The sequence below is a fragment of the Pocillopora damicornis genome, chromosome 9 (genome assembly GCF_964200805.1).
Source record: "Pocillopora damicornis chromosome 9, jaPocDami1.2, whole genome shotgun sequence".
NCBI classification, from domain to species: Eukaryota; Metazoa; Cnidaria; class Anthozoa; order Scleractinia; family Pocilloporidae; genus Pocillopora; species Pocillopora damicornis.
In genome coordinates this window covers 3,517,514-3,539,288 of record NC_142678.1, presented here as the reverse complement: position 1 = coordinate 3,539,288, position 21,775 = coordinate 3,517,514, and the positions used below count along the sequence as shown (strand labels likewise).

Below are 21,775 nucleotides of genomic sequence, written 5' to 3'. Positions count from 1 at the left end.
AACCACACCAGGGTGATGAGAGGCTGAAACGTGCTGGCCGTTTTCTACTCCACCCAAACGGGTACGCTGGGCCCAAACAGCCTGACTTGGGGGGGGGGGAGGGGGAGGGGAGGGGTGAGACTTCAGAAAAATTGTTTACAAGGCTGCTCTATTTTTGAGTTTTAACCAAAAGAGGAACTCTTTTAGACACCGTCTGGATCATGAATTCTCCCTTTCTAATTTCCTTACAATTAGAGATGAGGAAAAAAATTGAAAAGCAAACGAACATATGCAAAGCATATTTAGTGAAATAAACTAGTCAAACCGCTTTTATCTGAGGAAACCTTATAAATTAAGAGTGGAAAAATCCTCACCTGTTCCTAATTTGAGTCACCTCGTGAAATTCTGCTCCTTCATGGTATAGAAGAAACAGGATACGTCACAGTAGAACATGGCATTATCAACCTATTGCTTTTACTTGTCTCCTCGTTGTTTTAGAATTTTTTTTTCCTTATTTTTCTCTACTGTTCTACGTCATCAGTGTATTCTACACCAAGTAAGATCCTGATCTGTATTCTCCATAATGTTCACCACTCATTACCTAAGGTGCTGACAAGGAGAATTTGTTTAACAATCAAGAGCTTCTTTAGTTAATGATCATCTCCTTTTCTCTTGGATAAGAGGTGATTCTTTTAACCTTTTTACCCCCAAAGAGTGACCAGCTTCTAATTTCTCCTTACAATATCACCCTTGAATCAAACATTAAGGTTACGAGAATCCAGGAAATGATCACCAACTGATGAAGCTGTTGACTTTTTAACAAATACTCCTTGACAGCGCTTCAGGAAATGTTTTGAGAACAGTATGAAGAATATGCAGACTGATGTTAGGGGGTAAAGGGTTAAGGAGAAATTAGATGCCAATCGGTCTTCGGGGTTAAAGATATTTAATCTTGTAGTTGAAGCTGCCTGCTCAACACATAACAATTTGGTTTTCAACGTTTATAAAATGCATTACATAGGTTCGCATATCCCCTGTCATGGACCAACATATTTAGTGATCCAAACAATCTAATTTAAAGCTACATGGAAGCCTCTTTATCCCAGGAATATGTTCCACAAAGTCGGAAGTATTTTCCCTCCATCATTCCCATCTCCAACACTGAAGAGGAATATTAACAAATACGTAAAAAGGAGGGCGCGGCTCTTTCAGTGTTGCCAATTTTTACTTAAGCTAAAATTTTTAAGGCTGTGCTGTTGCTACATCATGTGAAACGAGGTTAAATGTTTGCAGCAAAGTGACTTCATATACGTACCAGCAAGCTGGAATGGCCGCGAGAAGAAAATGTATGCAAAAGTGATTATCCACTCGAGATCTCAAGGTTGCAATATCGATATCACGCTGAGCCCAAGGCTGGTAAATTGTTGCTTATTTCACTTTCCGGCTAGACCAGCTCAACTAATGACCTTATCATTCCACAATCCCTTAAATGTGGAAAGTCGCTCAAATTAATAGATGTGCTATATTTTCCCTTTCTCCTTTGGTCTCGTCACGCAACGTTTCGTGACGATACCAAGCAAGTCCGTCCCAGACTCCCACGGGTGCACGCCATGGGGTTTAGTAAAGTTTCTCATATTGCTTATCTGCAAGATGAGTTTATCTTTATAAGTTCCTGTGGTTTACCGTTGTTTTCGGCTGAAGAGCGAAAGATACGTTCTCGTCAATGAGGTTAGTTTACGAAGAATTGCGTGTACTATTCCCCATTTTTAATTAAAATAGGAAAAAGCAGAGCATCTGCCATAGTTTCTTTGAATCGAATTGCAAAACCACACTGGAGACCAAGAAATGCTCAATTGAAGCAGGGTCAGAAACTTCTTTTAAATTCAAATCGCGTACAATTCTTGTTTTCCAAATGCAACAACATTAAAAGTGTTACCCTATAGCGAATCCTTACTATTTTGTAAATTATCATGCAATAACAACATGAGGCGGATGTGCCTGAATGTTATTTCCAGCTACAAACACCTGTCAGCTTTTACGTCTTCTCTCATTCGTGGCAGCTCGATTTCTTAAACTGGTATTTCACTTTTCACTTTTTGTTAATGTTGAATATAAAACAGTTGCCACAGTCCTTTGTATCAACAAATTGCTGGTTGGGAGAAAATGTATTCTGTTATTGGCTGGAGTCGTAGGGCTACAAAGAGCAATATTAGAGTTAAGTTTATACCACACAAGTGAAAAGTGCTTCTCGCACATGCTGATTGGCTTTAGTTTAGAAGTGAATAGTAAGTACCATTCACCTCCAGCAACTGATGAGACAAAATTATACATTAAGAGTTTAACTTCCAACCATTTTGGAGTAAATTGAAAGAAATATACTAATATTTTGTCTTCTGTGGGGTATGTACTAAAACAAGTAATTCCCTCCATTTTTGTGAATAATTGTTGATTATTATTTTCTCCCAAACTGAGCCACCAATATTTTGTGGCATTGCATGGCATTTCAAAATTGCACTTAGTTTTATTATAGTGTGTTCCATTGACTACAAGCTAAGCCTTACATACAGCTTGTTTTTAAAAAATTTTACCAACTTTTCATCAAGGTTTCATAACATACTATGAAGCAGCTGGATGGGAAGGATAGACAAAACTGTAGTCAAAACCAGAGAGTGTCAACTCAAAATTTTTATTCTTTCTTTCTGCAAAACATATCCAATGCCAAAAAATGCAAAAAATACAAAATTTCACCATAAATCCCTTCATAGAGAATTGAAGGTGCAAGGGACTATTATCATTTAACCTTTTAACTCTCAGAAGTGATTATCATTTAACTTCTCCCAAGGGTACCCTACATTATCCCAATCTACAGTTAATAGGAATACACTAACAAATCAGGCAGATGTTATCTTGATCAAACAACAAATTCTCATAACTAATTGGCAAGGTAATGTGTAGTAGCAAGAGGGGAGAATTGATGATCAGATCATGAGAATTAAAAGGAGTTTTTTTTTTCAGAAATTTGAGGTTGAATGAATTTGTAGCAGTACCCTTAAATTATGACGTGAAGTTAAGGGAAGCAGTCTAAGAACCTTGATGTCTACATAAATTATGTAAAATTTTAAGAGTATCGTGATAATAGATTATAAAATTGAAATGATTTCCTCAGAAATATAAGATAGCTGGGTTAGTCCTGTTAGTTACAGAACTGTGGCCACAAAAATATAGCTGCTTTGCTCTCTAGAGTGTTCAATCATCACCAACAGAAATGAACATGTGGATTGCGAGTCTCAGAGCAAAAAAAAAGCAAACTCAGGTTTTGATATGCCATAGGTAAAAAGTACTCAAGCCTGAAAGTTATATAGTTGACCCTGTATTTAGCAGTCGCCCATAAAGATGACTGCTTAATTTCAGGTTGACCACTTAAAACAGTTTCCACAGAGTAGGTTTAATATATAAAATGATAATAAAACCTCACTTTATCACTTTTTCACTCACTCAAAAATACCACTTTGATTTCAAGAGAGATACATGAATTACAATCACTTTAACCCTTTGACTCCCATGAGTGACCAAGACAGAATTTCTCCTTACAATATCGATACAATATCAAGCAGACAAGGGATGAGAGTAAAGAAAAATATCAATTTGGGGATAATTAGTTGATCAAATTCTCAACTCTCTGAACTAACATTATAAGAATTGTATGGTTGACAGTAAGGAGAATTACAAATTTGATCTGGGAATTTGAAGGTTAAAGATTATTCTTAGTTTTATTTGAGTGGTGGTACTTTAAGTGACCATCTATTACAGGTGTAAGGCAATTACAGACAGGCCACTGGGACTCAGCAAAGGGTGACTATGACCACCTGATAAAGGTGACTGCTTAATACAGGTGAAAATTACAGTGATTAACTCTTTAACTCTCAAGATCTCAATAGAAATTCTCCAAACTGTCTGCTGTAGTTCTTGTGATGTTAGTTTGGATAATTTGGTATTGGATCAACTAATAATCCCTAGTTAAGATTTGTTTCTATTCTCATCACTTGTTTGCTTGATATTGTGTTGATATAGTAAGGAGAAATTATTTCTTGGTCACTTCCGGGAGTTAAAGGATTAAGGGGAAAACATTGCTCAACTTTGACAACTGATCTCTCAATACAGGGTGACTGTTAATTCAATGCTGTTTAATTGATATAATTTTTCTTTACTCTCATCATTTGCTTGATTGATATTGTATTGATATTATAAGGAGAACTTCTGTCTTGATCACTTTTAGGTGTTAAAAGGTTAACTGAGGTTTTAGGGCCAGAAATTTAACCAGAACCAAGCATAAAAAGCATAAACAATAAACCTCAAAGTGTATCATAAGAAATCTGTAATATTCTGTTCCTTGGTGAAAATGAGTAACTTTGAAGTTTTGAATCCTCTTCTATTAACTAAACCCTGTTAGTGTTATTCATTTCTTGTATGTTTTCACAGCTTAAATTTATAGCCACCCTTAATAATAGCTTAATGATGCATGTTTTCACTGCAGGATTTATGATAAATTTTTATCACTAAAAATTTGTTTCAATATATTCAGTCTCTTTGTTTCAATTTTAGCAGGAAAAGTGTTATAATTGTTTCATTCATTGTTACTGGAGCACAGAATAAGCAGGCAGTAGAATATAAATAGGCTTGTGCTTGGATGCAGTTTTGAGAATACGAAGAATAACAATTTTGGGTGGTGACTGTAAATTAGCCATGAACTTGTTTGAGCCATTACACTATTTGTAGTGTATGATATTGTTCTGTGTCCAAAATATGGGTGAGGCATGAAGAAAACTAAGCAGAGATTTAATTACGGACAATATGTATAAACTTGGCTGTGTGGCCAAACATTCCATACAACACACATGTTACAAGAATACAAGACTGAAAAGCATGACAGCATTACTTCTCATGTCATACACCTCACTATTGCATTGCACACAACAGAACCTCATTTTGGGTGGTGTCCAACAAAAAGCTTAATTGTATAATCCTAATGATAAATATTCATCATGTATTGTACTATAAATGTAATTTTAATAATCTTCTGTGTAACCTTTGTCATATTCTCTGTTCCTTTAGTGTTCATGGCTGAACCAACTGGCTGTGACAGCTGTGCCACCATGGTCCATCACTGGGATGTGACTGACTAAATGCTGCAGATTCTGTGAATTTTTAGCCTTGGTTTTATCAGTTAATTTGGGAAAATAAGAATACATATTCAACATATGAAACTAGAGCATTCATTTTTTCTTTTTCAATAGCCTGTTGTGTATAGAGAAATGCTTTAGGCCTTAAAGCATTACATCTGTATACAGATGTAATGCTTAAATGCCCTATAATCACTTCTGCTCATGATTCCCTTTGTCACCGATTCAAAATTCATAAAAGGAAATTTCATTTTGACTTGACCACTTTGTGCAGATCATTTGGTTTATGAAGCAGTTTGATGTCATCTGTGTTAGGTGCAGAGATCTGTATTTTTAAATTTACCAGGTATTTATTTATTACAATTCAATGACAATGAGACAACATCATCATTAAGATAGTCTTCAAGAGTCATAGACCCCATACAAAGGCAGTGACCTAGAAGAAAGAAACATTTAAGAAATAAATAACAATCATCAAAACTGCATGAGATAGTGTATAAATAAAGAATTAAAAATTCAGTCATATCTTGATAGCAAGAAGTCCCTTGCACTCTTCTTAAAACTGGAAATGTTAGATGCCTGATGTACTGATAATGGTAATTTATTCCACATATCCACAATCCTATTTGAAAAAACTGCTTTTAAAAGTAGTAGTTCTAACAAAGGTCCTCTTGAGTGTAAGTTCATCCCTTCTCCTGAAGTGGTACCTATCAGAATCAGTATAAAATTGAGTATACGTAGATATGTCTATACCTATATACCTGTTAAGAACTTTAGACAAAAATAAAACATCTAACAAAAAGCATGTCTTCCAAAGACAACAAATTTAGTTTTTCTGTGCATATTGTAGTCATCATCTGACTTCAGAATAAACTTGGTAGCTCTCTTCTGAATTTTATCTAACTTGTTGATGTTCCTAGCTGTTTGAGGTGACCACACAACAGTACAGTGCTCCAACTGGGATCTTACCAGAGCACAAAACAATGTTCTCAAGGCAGTGATATCCTTCATACCCTTGCATGTCCTTTTAACAAGACCAAGAAACTTGTTTGCTTTGCTAGTTATTTTGTCAACATGGGCATTCCAGGACAACTTGCAACTGGTAAATAGGCTAAGGTCAGAAAATTTAAAAGTTTCCTCCAGGATGTGATTGTCTATTCATAAGTTAGAATGAAGAGATCATTTCATCTTGGTGATATGCATAAGCTTATATTTTTTTACATTGAAGTCCATCAGATTTTGTTGGCTTCATAAATACAAGTTATTCAAATCTGATTGAAACAAGGAGTAATTCCAGGATGAACCACTTATCACTCTAGATGTTTTGTAGTCATCTCCATACAATGCAATTTGGTTTCCACTGGCATAACTACCTCCAGTAAATCACTAATGAATATCACAATAAAGAGTGGCCCCAGCAATGAACCCTAAGGGATGACAGACCAGGTTGAACTTTTTCCATCTATGACCACCCTCTGCTCTCTGTTAGTCAAGTAAAACTTAGACCAATTCAACAGTGTTTCAGAAATGCCAAAATTACACAATTTCTGCAAAATTCTGTCATGTGATACTCTATCGTAAGCCTTTGCGAAATCTAAAAACACAACATCTACCTGTGATCCATCATCTAAGGCCTTGATCCAGTGATGATGTGATAAAACCAGCTGAGTCACACATGAGCAGCCCCAGGTCAAAAATTCATGCTGCCAGTCTGAAAGATAGGGAGTTACACGAGAATATATGGTACCATGTACAATCCTCTTAACATTTACTTGGGATGGATAACAGAGAGAGAGATAGATCAACAATTCTCAACCACATCCTTTTGATCTGATTTAAACACTGAAGTGATGTTGGCCTTTTTCCACAAAGAAGGGACTCTGCTAGTTCTGAAAAAAAAAGGTTAAATAATAAAGTCAATGGATATGATAACTCCACTGCGCACTACTTTACAATTCTTTCAGGTATACCAACCACTCTAGTAACTATGTTGACATCAAGTTTACTGAGAATATCCTTAACTTTATCGTGAGATGTTGAAATTTCCATCAGTTGGTCAGAATTAACAATGTCACGATGCAGTCCCACTAAGTCAGAGGTTTTAGTAGGAAAAAACAGTGCTGAAAAACTCGTTAAACAAAAAGCTTTCTTTTTCCTTGCTAACTTCAAAACCTCGTCTATCCAAGGTGCATGGTCTTGATTTATATCTAAGCTTTATCTTAGGAATATGCACGGATGTCACCTGCAGCAGGTACAAGATCTTGAAAATTAGTTGTAATCGAGTCTCGAGTCAATATCATCAGCCGTTGAGACCGTTAGAATTAAAATCAGCTTTGTCGTAACGATAGACAGTCCTTGGATCATTTTTTCGCCTATCAAATTTAGTCTACATAATCTACATAAACAGAATCGGTATTGACTTTAGCCATGACGACATAATATTTGTGTCAGTACTCTCCACATTACCTCGTCATATCCCGCGCTGGTTCCAGTCTCTTGGTTCTCTGCACTCGACTCAAGTGTAATTACGTTTTGCTTCGGTGAGCATATTTCCAACAAGTAGGCGTATTCTTGGTTTGCTATTGTTACTCTTGGTAGAACTGAACTTTTTTTCTCACCAGCGGGGTTAGTAAGCTTATAATTACGGGTGGTCTATCTATTTTCAGAAATATTTATACCTGATGTTTGTTGTTTTGGCTGGTTTTTACTTGAATTAGGCTCCTTTCTGCGTTCGATTTCTACGCTTGTGGTTTGTGGTTCGAATCAGTTTTTCGGTGAAGTTTTTGTGCTTAAGAGTGAAAAACATATGTGGTTTGTAATGATGTCTTATAGGCGCTGAGGGTAAGATCAGAGAAATCAGGATCACCAGGTTGGCTACAAAACCATTTCAAATCATCTACGAAAGGTTAGCATCGTTTTTGATGATACAAATGAGTAAAAAAAATTAGCATTTCCTTCTGACAGTAAAACAAGCCAGGCCAAAATGAAGTTCATATGTGACATACATACTGCATTTGCAAGGATCAGCAATTTGAAAAGCATTATATGAAAATAAGAAAGATGATAAATTTTTAGATGATAAATCCCGTGCCAACTCGAGTGTAGTTGCATTTTGCTTTGGTAAGCACATTTCATACAATGAGGTGTGTTCCCGGTTTGCCATCGTTTCTCTTGATAAAACTGAACCTTTTTCTCACCAGTGAGGTTAGTAAGCATATAATTATGAGTGATCTCTCTTTTTCAGAATATGTAAACCTGATGTTTGTTAGTTTGGCGGGTTTTTACCTGAATCAGGCTCGTTTTCGCATTTGATTTCTATGCACGTAGTTCATGGTTCGAATCATAGAAATGCAGTCAGTTTCTGGTGAAGTTTTTGTGCGTAATTGTGAAAAACACAGCTGTTATGTAATTATGACTTACCAAGTAAGTAAAATGGAACAGCAAATTGGACAGATTTCTCAGTGCATTATTGTATAATTAATTTTAGTTTTCCATTATGCAGTAATCAATTCAGAGCTTCAACATTCCCCTCCCAGGCAATACCCCTGGCATTGAAATTTTTGAAGATTGGTTTGTTCAAGTTCCGTGTCTACTTATGTGTAGGACAAGCAGCAACTTAAACATAAATACACATGCATCTATATTTTTAATAATTTACATTGCATTATTCAGAAAATGAGTCTATTTTTAGGATAATAAGAGGATATTGGTTTGGTGTTGGTATTGGTGTTTTTGATGCTATAGTATGGACAGTCATGAAAAACTTGAATCTTGGAAGCATTTTCATGCCACAGATGTCTGGTTCAATAGCAGTTTAGCTTCACAACTGTGTTTTTGAACTGTAATGTTTCTTGTGTCTCCTGCATTCACCCCAACTAGATGTACATTTATGTCATGCCATGCATTTTATTGAATCCAGTGTCCAAATAATTTGAATTAGACCCCAGGCCTTTGTACTTCATGCTTCAATGCTCCACCTTCTGGCTTGAGAAGACATTTTAACCCTTTAGCCCCTAAGAGTGTTAAGTATCTAATTTCTCCTCACAATATCTCCCCAAATCACATGTTAAGGTCACAAGAATATAGAAAATGATCACCAACAAGAGAAGCTCTTAGTTGTTAAACAAATTCTCCTTTTCAGATCATTAGGAAATATCTACAGGACAGTAAAGAAAATATGAATACTGGTGTTGAGGCTTAACCTTTTAATGCTTGAGAGTGCCGTATGGTACAAGATGCCATCACATGCTTAATATTCAATCATTTTTTCTGAAACTTTCACAACTAAAAGGTCATTGAAAGATCTGCACATTGAGGGCAAAAAAATCATGACCCCCTCCAATATCAAACTTGATTTACTGCCCCTGCAACTTTTGGAACTTTTTGTCTTTGTACTGTTTTGGTTCAGGTTATATCTTGCAACAATTGATGCTCTTGAGAGTTGCAATCAAAGCTACAGTTTAGTGGTATAACCCTATATCTACCAGAAAAACTAAAAAATTTGTCTTTTAATTTTCACTTTTGACACTTTTCTGTCTTTTCAGTTACCTCCTCCACACCTTTGGTGTCATTTATAGCATAACCCAAAAATACCTTTTAAATGATTTATTATTCATCGTTTAATGGTTCATTATTCTCATTTTCAAAAAAAATGGCATTTCTTTCTGGCAGTAAAACAAGCTAGGCCAAAATTAAGTTCATAATTATGTGACATGCATACTGTATTGTGAGGCGTGAGTGGCCCAGTGGTCAGAGTGCTGGACTCTGGGTCGGACGGCCCGGGTTCGAGTCCTGGATGGGGCACTACGTTGTGGCCTTAAGCAAGTCCCTTCACTCACCTTGCTTCGTCTTCTCGGATAAGACGTTAAGCCGGAGGTCCCGTCTCCTGCAGGGTTTGGGGTAGGAGACGTTAATTTCCCACGCACGAGATTACTGTGTGATGGATGTCCTCCCCTGGGTTGGGTTGGGTGGATTTTAGTGTTGTAATGCGCACTCGATCATATTATCGCATGTTAGACTGCGCAATATAAGATATAAACATTATTACATTATTATTATTATTATTACTGTATCCTGCAAGGATCAGCAATTTTGAAAGCATCATGTGAGAATGAGAAAGATTATAAATTTTGATTTTGTTGTGGAATGAAGACTATTCATCATTCTGCTCTGGGGTTTGTTTTATACTTTAGAGTATTTAAAAAAAATTAATGTTCATTCAAAATAACCTTCTACTGTGTAACTCATTTGTGAGGATTAATATACAGATTATCGTATGATGGTTATTTGGTTATAAGGTGCACTGTTTTTATGAGAACATTTTCCTTTCCCATGAAAAGTAGATGCTAAACTCAGAGTGCATCTTTTGGAAAGTATTTTGGGGCAGCCTTGTCACAGTGTGTGTTTATCAATTAAATTGATTCTTCTCATAGTCTGTTGACAGAATTTTCTCTCTTACTGTGAATGTGTGAATCACTAACTTAAAGACTAATGATGAGTCTTTTAAGTGACATATTGACATTATCAATTTCTCAAGTTGTGGGTTCCTATAACTGGAAACTTCTTGCAGCTGAATATCTTCAGTAATGCCCACCTAAGAGGGCTTTAGTTAACCAAATTATTACTTTCCAAAGGCTCGTGTTAAAAGTGTTCCACAACCTCAAAAAAGTGTCACAGAATTATACAGGTAAAAGCTATGAACAAGTGGTATGCATTTAACTTTTTGATCCCTAATAGTCCATTTTATAATTATGTGCTTGGTCGCAAAGCCTTTGAACAGGAGTGAGGCTAAGGGTGACTATGTTATGATACAAACCTTGCTGCTTTTTAAATGTAAATTGCTATGTTATTATGCTAACTAGATACTGGTCTCTATCATAACAAGGTCATCTTCAGCCTCACTCTAAATCAAAGGCTTGGAAACTAAGTACATAACTTTAAAATGGCTTATTGTGATCAACATCAAATTTCCCCCCACAATATCACCTGTGAATAAAACATTAAGGTTATGAGGATAAAAGAGGTAATCACCAACTGTAGAAGCTCTTGATTGTTAAGCAAATTCTCCTTGTCAGCACCTTAGGAAATATTTAGAGAACTGTAAGGAGAATATACATACTGATGTTAAGGTGTAAAGGGTTAAAAGTTCTGAGAACAAAAATGATATTTTTACTATAATCAATTAGCTTTGTCTAAAGTAATTGTGATGAGTGTGATACGTTGCAATATAATGTTTACTAATTAAATATGGCTGAAAAAAGATTCAAAAGAATTTTTTTTCTTTAAAAGTATTGTGTAAAAAATTTTCATGGGTTTCATTTGATGGGCTGTCAATTAATAGTATCTTACATGTATGAACTGAGGATACCTGGAGGAATTGACACAGGAAATACTAAGATAATCTTTTTTATGTAGTTTGTAGTTATCATAAAATGTGTCCCTTGTCTTAATTCAGTGCAGATTTGGGTTAAGTTCATGATGTTTTATTCCATAAACTATACATATACAGGTATTTTATTACTTCAGAGGACAAAAACAATCCGTGATACTCTAAAGATGATAGTGTAACAATAGGCATTGTTTAGTAGTAGCCTCGTTTTAGTGTTGACACTAAAAGGACGGACGTTTGTAATAACGAGGCTGTTCATGTAACACTTGATGGCAGATATTAAAAACGATTCCTTCACAACTAAACAGATAGGTTTCTTCAACCTTTTAAACCCTAAGAGTGACTAGCATCTAATTTCTCCTCACAACATCACTCCTGAATCACACATTAAGGTCATGAGAATAAAGGAAATGATCACCAACTAAAGAAGCTCTTGATCGGTAAACAAATTCTCCTTGTCAGCACCTTGGGAAATGTATAAAGATCAGTATGGAGATTATGCATAATGACTGTAGGGTGTAAATGGTTAAATGGTGTTGAAGGATTCAAGCTGATTCGTAGGTTGGAGATTTCCATCAAAGGTTTTGGATCCTCTTTCCAGTACATGTCTCAGAGAAGCAATTACGCAATTATTGTAATTTTTCTTTCAGAAAAGGTGCAGGTACACCTGAAGACTCCATCTTTGTATTTTGGATCATATGGCATCAGCCATTCCTTCACCTCTTGCCAGTTCTGTAGAGAAGACAAACGGAGCCAAGCTCAGCCGACTTCTCATCGATGGCGGAACAACAGTTCTCAAGAGCATTTTCAATGGATATCATACCCCAGCAAGTCTTTCAGCTGCGTTGAATGCAAACTATTTGACTCTTCAAAATCTGTTGAGAAGAAGGATTCTACACAAACCTCAATGGAATCTACTGTTCCCTCCAAGCGGTGCTCCTCCAGACTCCCAAACATTTGATATCACTCTTTTATTCCTTCTCTTAACCAACATTTGTGGTCTCTCCCCACCCCGCTCTGGGTGGCACACTAAACCACCTCCAAGTGACAACTCCCGTGAAGCAAATCTTACTCGCATAAAGTTTTACCGCAATGAATTGTATGGCCATGTTACCACAACTGGTATTGCTGATCCAACGTTCTCAACTCTGTGGCAGGAAATCAGTATTGTTCTCGTTGCTCTTGGCTTGCAGCAGGCAGAAATTGATAGATTGAAGGCTGAGTGTTGTGGAGAGCAAGAGTGCCTTGATGCGTTGCGGAACTGGGCTGATTCTGATGTAGATATAAAATCACAGCTGAAGGACATACGGGATATTGACACCAAAGTGCTGCAAACTGTTGATGAAAATAAAGCAAAGCTGGAAGAAGTTCATCAGTTACAGAAGAACTTGCAAGAATCTGTGCAGAGCCAACAGCAAGACACTAGAGCCATTCAAGATAACTTTGGAAAAGTCTGTGATAAGCTTCAAAACTTGGAGGAGGTATCTCAGCTCACCATTCAAAATTTGAATAAAGAGGAGAGCATCAGGGATGACGAAGTCCTTGCGAAACTAGCAAACGTGGACAATTTAGGTGAAATAAGACACCATGCAAGCAGATATGTTGAGGGAACTCGTTTATGGATTCTTGAAGAAGTTGAGAGGTGGTTAGACGACAAAAGTTCTCCAAATAGAGTGATTGTTATTAGCGGGAATGCTGGAATGGGAAAGTCTGTAATCTCAGCTGTCTTGTGCCAAAAGATGTTAGAGGCTGGACGATTGTCAGGGAGCCACTTCTGTCGGCATAACAAGGCACGCCGAAGGAATCCCAAAGTGATGCTTCAGTCGTTAGCCTGTCAGCTTTCCGAATCGCTGCCAGAGTACAGGAGGGCTCTCGTGAAGAAGTTCTCGAGAAATCTGGGCGTTGATATTGGAGACATGGAAGTGGAAGAACTGTTTGAATTTTTGTTTGAAGAACCTCTTTCAGATTTGGAAGACCTAGACTCTATCCATCTCATGGTTTTAGATGGCTTAGACGAAAGTGAATACCAGGGGCGTAATGAGCTTTTAAATGTGATTGCCGATTACTTCAAGACGCTTCCGTATTGGATACGATTTGTGGTAACAACGCGACCTGAAATGAACATCTCAGAGAAGATTCAAGACTTAAATCCCATACAGCTGAACCCAAACGATCAAGAAAACTTGATGGACATTAGGCTTTGCTTTCAAAAGCAACTGAAATATGTCCTGCAATCTGATTGGCAAGATACCCTCATGGAGAAGCTTGTTGAAAAGTCAGAAGGAGTCATGTTGTATACCTATTACCTGACAGAGTTCATTGAGAAGAATTCTGCGCATATAAGTGCTGCTGAAGTGATCAACAGCGGCTTGCCATCAGGTATTTCTTCCGTTTATCAAGACTTTTTCAAACGCCTGAAAAATGAAATGCAGAAAGAACTAGGTATCACCGAAGAGCAATTCTTTGATTTTTTAAATGCCATCGTGGCAGCAAGAGAACCATTACCAGTCGAGTTTGTGTACAAGTTGTTCCTTTCAAAAGAATGGTCATCGGCTGATGAGCAAAAAGTACGAGACGCAGTTGATTGTATCTCGGCTCTTCTACCCATTGAGGGCGAGTGCATTAACTTCTTTCATAAGTCAGTCAAGGACTGGTTGGTTGAGGAGAGTACTTCCAGGCAAAAGAAGTTTACTGTTAGCGGAAAAGAATGTCATCGTGTCATTGCAAAGCTTTGCAAAGATGAACTAGATGATTTGAAACACAAAGGGATCCAGAGTTCAACACTGACTCAGACGTCAAGGTATGCCTTGCAGTATGGAGTTCAGCATATACTTGAGGTACAAGAGAATGCTCGTTCATGTAGCTTCGACGACATTGTAAAGGATTATGTTTTGGACCTAGAATTGGTCTACGCAAAGCTATGTGTGAATAGTACAGCAGCCACTGAAGATGTTCTTTGCGTACAAGAGAAGGAAAGTGCAAATGCTTCGTCAAAGTATTACAGAAAAGCCGTTGAGACGTTATTGTTGCTGTTGCGGAAGCATTTAAGTACTCTATCAAAACTTCCTCATGCCATCTTTCAAATCTTGTTGAACGAAGGAGGACCAGAACTGTCTGCGGGGGCATTAAGCCTGCTGAACACCAAGTATGCGGACTTACCATACATGGAATACTTGCGAAAGAAGGAGGAAAGACCAGATGTTCTAATGCGGTTTTTGGCTTCAGATTACGTGGTCTGCTTTGATGTCTCACCAAATCAAGACTACCTGGTCTGCGAGTGTTTGGATGGCACAACTCATCTGTGGTCACTCCGTACTGCCCAGCTAATGTGGACACGCTCTGCGCTGGTACCAATCATTGATGTTTGGAGGAACTGTGAGTGCAGCGAGTCTCTCCTTTTCTTATTTTCCCGGTCAGTAGTTTTCCATCCAGCCTTAGACTTGATCCTACAAGGGACCCTGTGTCAGGGTTATACCTTGGCCGGAGGCCTGGAACCTCTTTTTCATTCGAGTAAGTGCCGGTTCAAAGCTTGTTCAATATCTGGTGACCAAACCACGATGCTTACTGACTGTCTGAACCAGGGGAATTGCGTCATCCAGTGGAGTCTAAAAGATGGAAGCGAAATAAGTCGTTTTACACACAAATGCTACATTTTATCTTTTGCGTGGTCTGGTAATGGAACATGGATGGCGATCGCCGATTCTGACTACTGCGTATACCTGATTGACATGAATGATGGATTTGAGACTCTGATACGGGCTTCTGCCCCGTCACAATGTGTTAAGTTAACTCCTGACTGCCGGTTTTTATTCGGTTTGTTTTTGGATAGGGATGACTTCACGCTTTTTTGTTTAGATATTGACGGGAACACTAAGTTAAAGTATAGTTTGGATCCCATTTTTAGGACGCGTTCCTACCAGTACGCCTCGCAATTTGAAACTTGCAATGAGAGGGGCTTCCTATCAGGAGATCCCTTTTGGTGTTCATTTGGAAGAAATATTAGAAACCCATCATTTATGGATTTTGCACTTGTACTAAAGGAGGATATGTTATTAAGAGTTTCCCCTCGCAGTAAAGTGATCAAGATGTGTCGCCTTAACGACGTAAGGGAGTGGAGAGGTGAAAGTAGCGATGAAGCCGGACAAAGCACAGAACTCGGTTACATTACGACAAAGAGAACCGAAAATAACGATCTAGCGGAACATAACCTACCAGAAATCAACGATATGCTGGAACAGAACGCTGAGATCGATGTTCTTTCAGGATATAGAGCTGAAGTTGTTGATCCATCAGAACAGAGAGCTGAACTTAAGGACTCACCCGAACAGATGGCTGAATTCGGTGCCCTAGAGGAACGGACAATGGAACTTAACAACTCTACGGAAAAGAAAGGTGAACTTGATGACCTTGTGGGAGAACCAACGGAATTTAATGACCTACCAGAAAAGAATGGTGATTTTTTTTTTCTCATTGGAGGTGGATATTAAACTCGATGAGCTATCAGAACGATTGGAAATTGATCTATGCAGCTTATTAGAAAATGGAGCTGACCCTTATTGTAATGGGGGTAAATTTCTAAAGAAACTGTGGTGTTGAGTTGGTGGAAGACTGACTAAGGGCTTACGCTCGAAACTTCAGCTTTTAAACTCTTTGCGGTGGCCAATTTACGTTATCAACTCGTTTGATAAGAATAAATTACCTGTTATACTCTCCCACCGACGCAGCACCACAGTTTCTTTAGAAACTTACCCCCTTTAGAATGAGGATCAGCTCCATTCTCTGATAAGCTGCATAGATCAATTTCCAATAGTCAACTCAGTTGATAATACTAAATTATCTAAAAGGACACTTCTCAAATAATTTTGCACGGAGTCTCGGGAGAACTTTGCGCCGACGAGTTTCCTCTGACAAACGTCCATGACTCATGTATGTTTTCTTTGCCCGCCAAAGTGAAGAGGGGAATAAACACAAATCACTTCCTATTTCCCAATTGGTCAACTCAGTTTATTATACTGATCCTTATTCTGTTCTCTCTATCCTAGATGATCAGGAAAAACAGGAACCTCTACTTGAGGACACAGAGGAAAACGGTTTCGTTTTAAATTGTATCTTGAGACAACAAGATACCGTTCATGAGGTTTATTTCTCTGTTAATGGCGATTTTCTTTATGCTGTGAAGGATACAAAGATCCAGCGGATGAATCTTGTGACTGGCGGTATTTTAAGTGAAAGGTTTAGGAGCGAGGAATCGGAGATTTTCAGAGAGCGTCTTCGTCTTGTGCCTGTCAAAAGAGGTGTCCTATTTGTAATAGGTAGTAGCTTGCTTGAGTTGTGGAACTCTGAGTTGTCTGTTTGCATCCAAAAGTGGACTGGCCAATTCTTCAGGTATGTTGTACCCTTATCAGAGGAACGAGTCGCCTTGAAAACGGTGTATGGCGATGATCGCAGACGGGAAGTGACCATTCTTGATACAACGAGTGAAAAAATTGTGTTAAGGAGCATAAATTTTGATGGTGAATTTTTGGCATGTAACAGTAAATGTGAAGTACTAGCCACTACTAATGGGAATTCACTGCAGCTGTGGCGTGAAAATAGAGTGCTATGGAAAATTGCTTTTCAGTTACAACCATCTAACATTAACGTAACTGTTAGTTTTTCTCCTACTGAAGAATACGTCATCATTTCCGATGAATTTGGCTCTTACGTCCTCGACGCAGTTGCGGGAAAAGTGATTTTTCAATCGAAGAACATGGATGTACGTGATATTAAGTTTATCAGTAACAAGGACTACATTGTAGGCTTGAATAATTTAAGAGGTTTTTGTCTTCGATTATACAACGTTATATCTGGTGATCTCCTTAGTGAAATTGTAGAGGGAAGAGAAGTTCTAAGTTTTGCAGTTTGTCCTTGTAAACGCTTGGTCGCAATTGTCCATGAAAACTCCGAGGACCATTTTGAAATCATTCAAGTGAAGCTGCCAGGCGATAAAGAAAAGGCAAACATCAAAAGGTCAGTTGAAACAAAGTTTATTTGAAGACAGAAGAAGAATAACGTGGATAATAATATAATGTTAATAGTATTAATAGTGAAAAGATAGAGGGGCCGCAGCCAGGATAAAACATCTTGTAAAATTTAAAAAACGATCGTTTTTTAAATTTTACAAAAAGTATTAATAGTAGTAAGAATAACAATGATACTTAATAATAATGTGATGATAATAACAATACTGATGATGGACATTTAATAATAATGATAACAATAGTAATACGGACAGTTATGATGATAATTATAAGTATAATGATTCCAATGATAAATAATGGTAATAGGACAGAGTAGAGTCCAATTCGGTCTGTACTCATACGAGAGATAAGCAAAATCCGACGATCGCGAAGCAGGAGCCCGATTTGACAATCACTAGTATGATTACATACTTAATTGGACGACACGAAGTCCTGTCACCAATTAATCATAGGTGTTAAAATTTCCAAAAAACAACAAACACATAAAGGACAAATATCTCCGGTAGAGACAATTTCTATAGTAAAAAAATTCCTCAAGTTTGGAAATTCCATAATTTTTTTTGGTAGAAGTGGTTGTTGCTGTGGTTGTTGTTATCAAATCATGATTGGTGGATTTGGCGGAAAGGAATAAGTAGATTGGCCGTTTCAACTATCCGATTACAGGTGTCCGATTACAGCCAACTGTCCGTTTACACCGTCTGGTTACAATTGTACAGAATGATTTGTGAAAAATAAAGTAGCTTATGCACCAATCACATTTGAGGAAATTGTAACGGTTATGGTTATGATAATAAGAGTAACAAATAATTATTTGGATAATACTTATAACAGTAGTGATAATGGTCAAAATGATAATGATGATGACAAAATAAATTCCTCTAGAAACGCCAGTTCCACAAATCTGAAATGACCATCATTAGATTCATGATTTAACTCGTCTTGGTCATAATCCAATCCAAAAAAAGGCAAATTTTTTTAAATTCCCTATTACTTAATATAGGATGTTGCCTTTGACTTGACTCCTGTTGTTTAATTTTTTACCTCAGGTTGAACCTTCCAAAATAAGACATCTACAGAGATTTACAGTTTTGTCGCTGAATGGGAAAGGCATTGTCAGAGAGACTGTATTCCGCTGATTCCTTTGCATTCGAGTGGTTACGATCTTCTAGTCCCGACATCTGAACAGGAGAGACCGATGATCGAGATTGGAGCGAGTACAAGAATGATTTTAGTGACAAAGCTGTTCAAGGATTTAAATTATATTTTTCTTAAAAGGGCTAAAGATAAGTTGGAAAACTGTTCTGTTCACGTCTCCAAAAGATTTTTGTAGAGACTTCGTGAACATTTTTTATTGTTACTGTAGAGTAAACTTAGACGAATATTAAACGTTCTATTTTATTGCTCTTGTGTTTAATCACCCAGCTACAAGCTAACAAATTGTTTCATGGAAGTGGAGTGTGGTAAGCATTTCATTTAGAGATGACTTGCGACTCGTTTAACTCGTGAGAATGATTTCTCGATGAAAACGAAAAAGATATTGACGAATTATACAGTTCTTGGTTGAGGCTCAGAAAGGCCTTAACTTTATTTTCTGCCAAACTACTTGTGCAGTTGAAGACTGTTAGAGAAGAAGAGAGAAATAGCTTCTGGTACCACCTGTGATTCTCTCTTTTTTTTCTAATGAAAGCTAAATTTATATCCATTTTATGTGTACATAGCTTATACCGGCCAGGTTGAAGATCGAACCAGAATGACCGCAAAGCAATCGTTTTTCCTACATTATTTTCTGGAAAAAAAGGATATTCGATGTGCTGATTTTTGCATACAAATTAGTTTGCGCATGGTTTTGAAATTTGGAGACGTTACTTAATTTTTGAAAATACTTTCTTCTAGCGGGAAAGTGGGGCTGTAGTCACTCAAAGTGAAGTAGTTTTACAATGAAATTAAAACCAAGAAGGATTCAATGTCCAGTTGATGTGAAATTCTGTGGGCATAGCCCTAACCTCCAGTAGGTGGCTGTTAGTAGTTAACTAACTTGGTAAGGTGCCCGTGTGAGTCAGAGCATCGTTGCATAGTCAACCTCACCAGGGTGATGAGAGGCTGAAACGTACTGACCCTTATCTACTTCTCCTAAACGGGTACGCTGAGCCCTGACAGCCTGACCTTCTGGAGGGTTGGGGGGGGGGGGAGAGGTAAGGCTTCAGAAAAATTTACTACCAGGCCGCACTATTTATGAGTTTTAACCAAAAGGGGAACTCTTATCTAAGGGCATAGCCCTAAGCTCCAGTAGGTGGCTGTTAGTGGTCATTTGGTAAGGTGCCCGTGTTAGTCAGGGCATCGTTGCATAGTCAACCGAACCAGGGTGGTGAGAGGCTAAAACGTGCTGACCCTTATCTACTCCTCCCAAACGGGTACGCTGGGCCCTAACAGCCTGACCTTCTGAAGGGTCGGAGGGGAGGGGTAAGGCTTCAGAAAAAGTTTCTACTGGGCTGCTCTGTTGATGAGTTTTAACCAGAAAAGGAATTTTTTACACACCTTTCGAATCAGGAAATCTTCCTCTCTAATTTCCATAAAGTTATGACGGAGATAAAAATTTCAAAAGCAAACGAACATGTGCAAAGCATATTTAGTGAAATAAACTAGTCAAACCACTTTTATCTCAGGAAACCCCATAAATTAAGAGTAGAAAATACCTCACCCATTCCTAATTTGAATCACCTCGAGAAATTCTGCTCCTTCATGGAAGAGAAGACGCAGGACACAATAGAACATCGCATTATCAACCTACTGCTTATATTAGTTTCCATGTTCTTTTTTTTTTTCCTATATTTTTCTATGTCATCAGTGTCTTCTACACCAAGTAGGAGCCTGAAATTTAAGGGCATCACCACACAGTTCATAACTTGGGGCGCTTACAGGAGAACACCCTAACATCAGAATCTATATTCTCCATGAAGTTCACGAATCATTTCCTAAGGTGCTGACACGGAGAAGTTGTTTAACAATCGAGAGCTTCTTTAGCAAGTGATCATTTCCTTTCTTTCATTTCTTGATTCAGGGGCGATATTTTAAGGAGCAATTAGATGCAAATCGGTCCTAGGGTTTAAAGATAATTAAACCTATAATTAAAACTGCTTGCCCAAAACATGTCACTTTGGTTTTGAACGTTTATAAATGCACTATACAGGTTCGCATATCCCCTGTCAAGCACCAACATATTTGGAGATCCAAACGACCTAGTTCAAAGCTGCATAGTAGCTTCGCTCGTCCTGGTATTTGTTCCACGGTTTCGTGAGTAAGTACCGATTAACACTCGATGGCGGTGACAGATTCGTTCTCAGTCGCATCAAAGAAGTCGTTGAGGAGAGCGCGGATGAACAAGGCGCGATGGATCTTGATTTTCCTTTTGATTGGTGAAGGTGACTTAACCCTTTACATGCTACTATCAGTATGCATATTCTCCATACTGTTATTTATACATTTCCTGTGGTGCTGATAAGGAGAATTTGTTTAACAATCAAGAGCTTCTTTAGTTGGTGATCATTTCCGTTATTCCAGTGACCATAATATTTGATTCAGAGGTGATATTGTAAGGAGAAATTAGATGCTGGTCACTCTTGGGAACCAAAGGGTTGAGTTATATCTATCAAATTGCAGACTTTACAGAGGTAAACTGAAAGCAAGTTCGAAGTGCATTCGGCCATTGCTGCAGAGCACTACGCTAGCGTCCTTAACTGATGTAAAAGTATAGATCATGTGACCGTTCGAAAAGACTCGGAAAAGTGGCATAGACTTTGATAACAGATCACAGCTTCAATTCAAATCAAGTGACGGGTTCCTTAAAAATTTGGATTTATATTCACGTGATTGTTGGTACTAATTTAAAGCTAATTCAGTTTTGGATCATATTAGGGTTTTCTATCGTTCAAAGCTGACTTTGTGCACTGTAGCTGAGTAATCACCTCGTATGTTTTCTGCTCTTAGCGATGAAGACATCGTTGAATACCTTGTGTCTCAATGTGTTCCTCTGCAAGGATTAATCAAACCGTATTCGACGATTCTTGAATGGAGGTTAGTTCGAAAATAGCCAGGGATTAGACCTTCTTTTCTTAGGTCGAAAAGTGTTGTAGCACCGGGTTTCTGGCATTTATCTGCGGGAGGTTGTCGGTAAACTCTTCTGGGCTTAGCAGTTCATTACAGGTGGAGCT

The 21,775-nt window shown here is 37.8% G+C and overlaps 2 protein-coding genes and 1 long non-coding RNA gene across 5 annotated transcripts in view; 2 read left to right on the top strand and 1 right to left on the bottom strand.

The window, feature by feature from the left end:
• Nucleotides 1–21,775, top strand: part of LOC149039648 (uncharacterized) — a 118,839-nt gene that overhangs the window by 59,852 nt on the left and 37,212 nt on the right. The gene's annotated exons all lie outside the window — the stretch shown is intronic.
• Nucleotides 2,647–7,640, bottom strand: LOC149039652 (uncharacterized). Its single transcript, XR_016180046.1, has 2 exons — nt 6,773–7,640; nt 2,647–5,866 (listed from the first exon to the last, which is right to left on the bottom strand). It is a non-coding gene; the product is annotated as an uncharacterized LOC149039652 (long non-coding RNA).
• LOC149039651 (uncharacterized) lies at nt 7,645–19,700 on the top strand. Of its 3 annotated transcripts, XM_089183551.1 has the most exons (6): nt 7,645–7,784; nt 7,992–8,064; nt 12,198–15,999; nt 16,590–16,932; nt 17,410–17,556; nt 18,614–19,700. In XM_089183551.1, exons 3-6 carry the CDS (start codon nt 12,246–12,248, stop codon nt 18,630–18,632), a joined length of 4,263 nt encoding a protein of 1,420 aa, XP_089039677.1. In that variant the 5' UTR covers nt 7,645–7,784; nt 7,992–8,064; nt 12,198–12,245; the 3' UTR covers nt 18,633–19,700. The 3 variants fall into 3 exon arrangements, with proteins under 3 accessions (XP_089039677.1, XP_089039675.1, XP_089039676.1); XM_089183549.1 differs by having other exon boundaries at nt 7,646–7,784; nt 16,590–17,556; nt 18,614–19,697; XM_089183550.1 differs by having other exon boundaries at nt 7,646–7,784; nt 12,198–15,939; nt 16,590–17,556; nt 18,614–19,694.

Bases quoted from the DNA above. Each gene is read 5' to 3' on its own strand.
- LOC149039651 (XM_089183549.1), top strand. From the start codon at position 12,246: ATGGCATCAGCCATTCCTTCACCTCTTGCCAGTTCTGTAGAGAAGACA. The intron at 16,000-16,589 runs GTGATTTTTTTT...TCTCTATCCTAG, and splicing joins TGACCTACCAGAAAAGAATG to ATGATCAGGAAAAACAGGAA.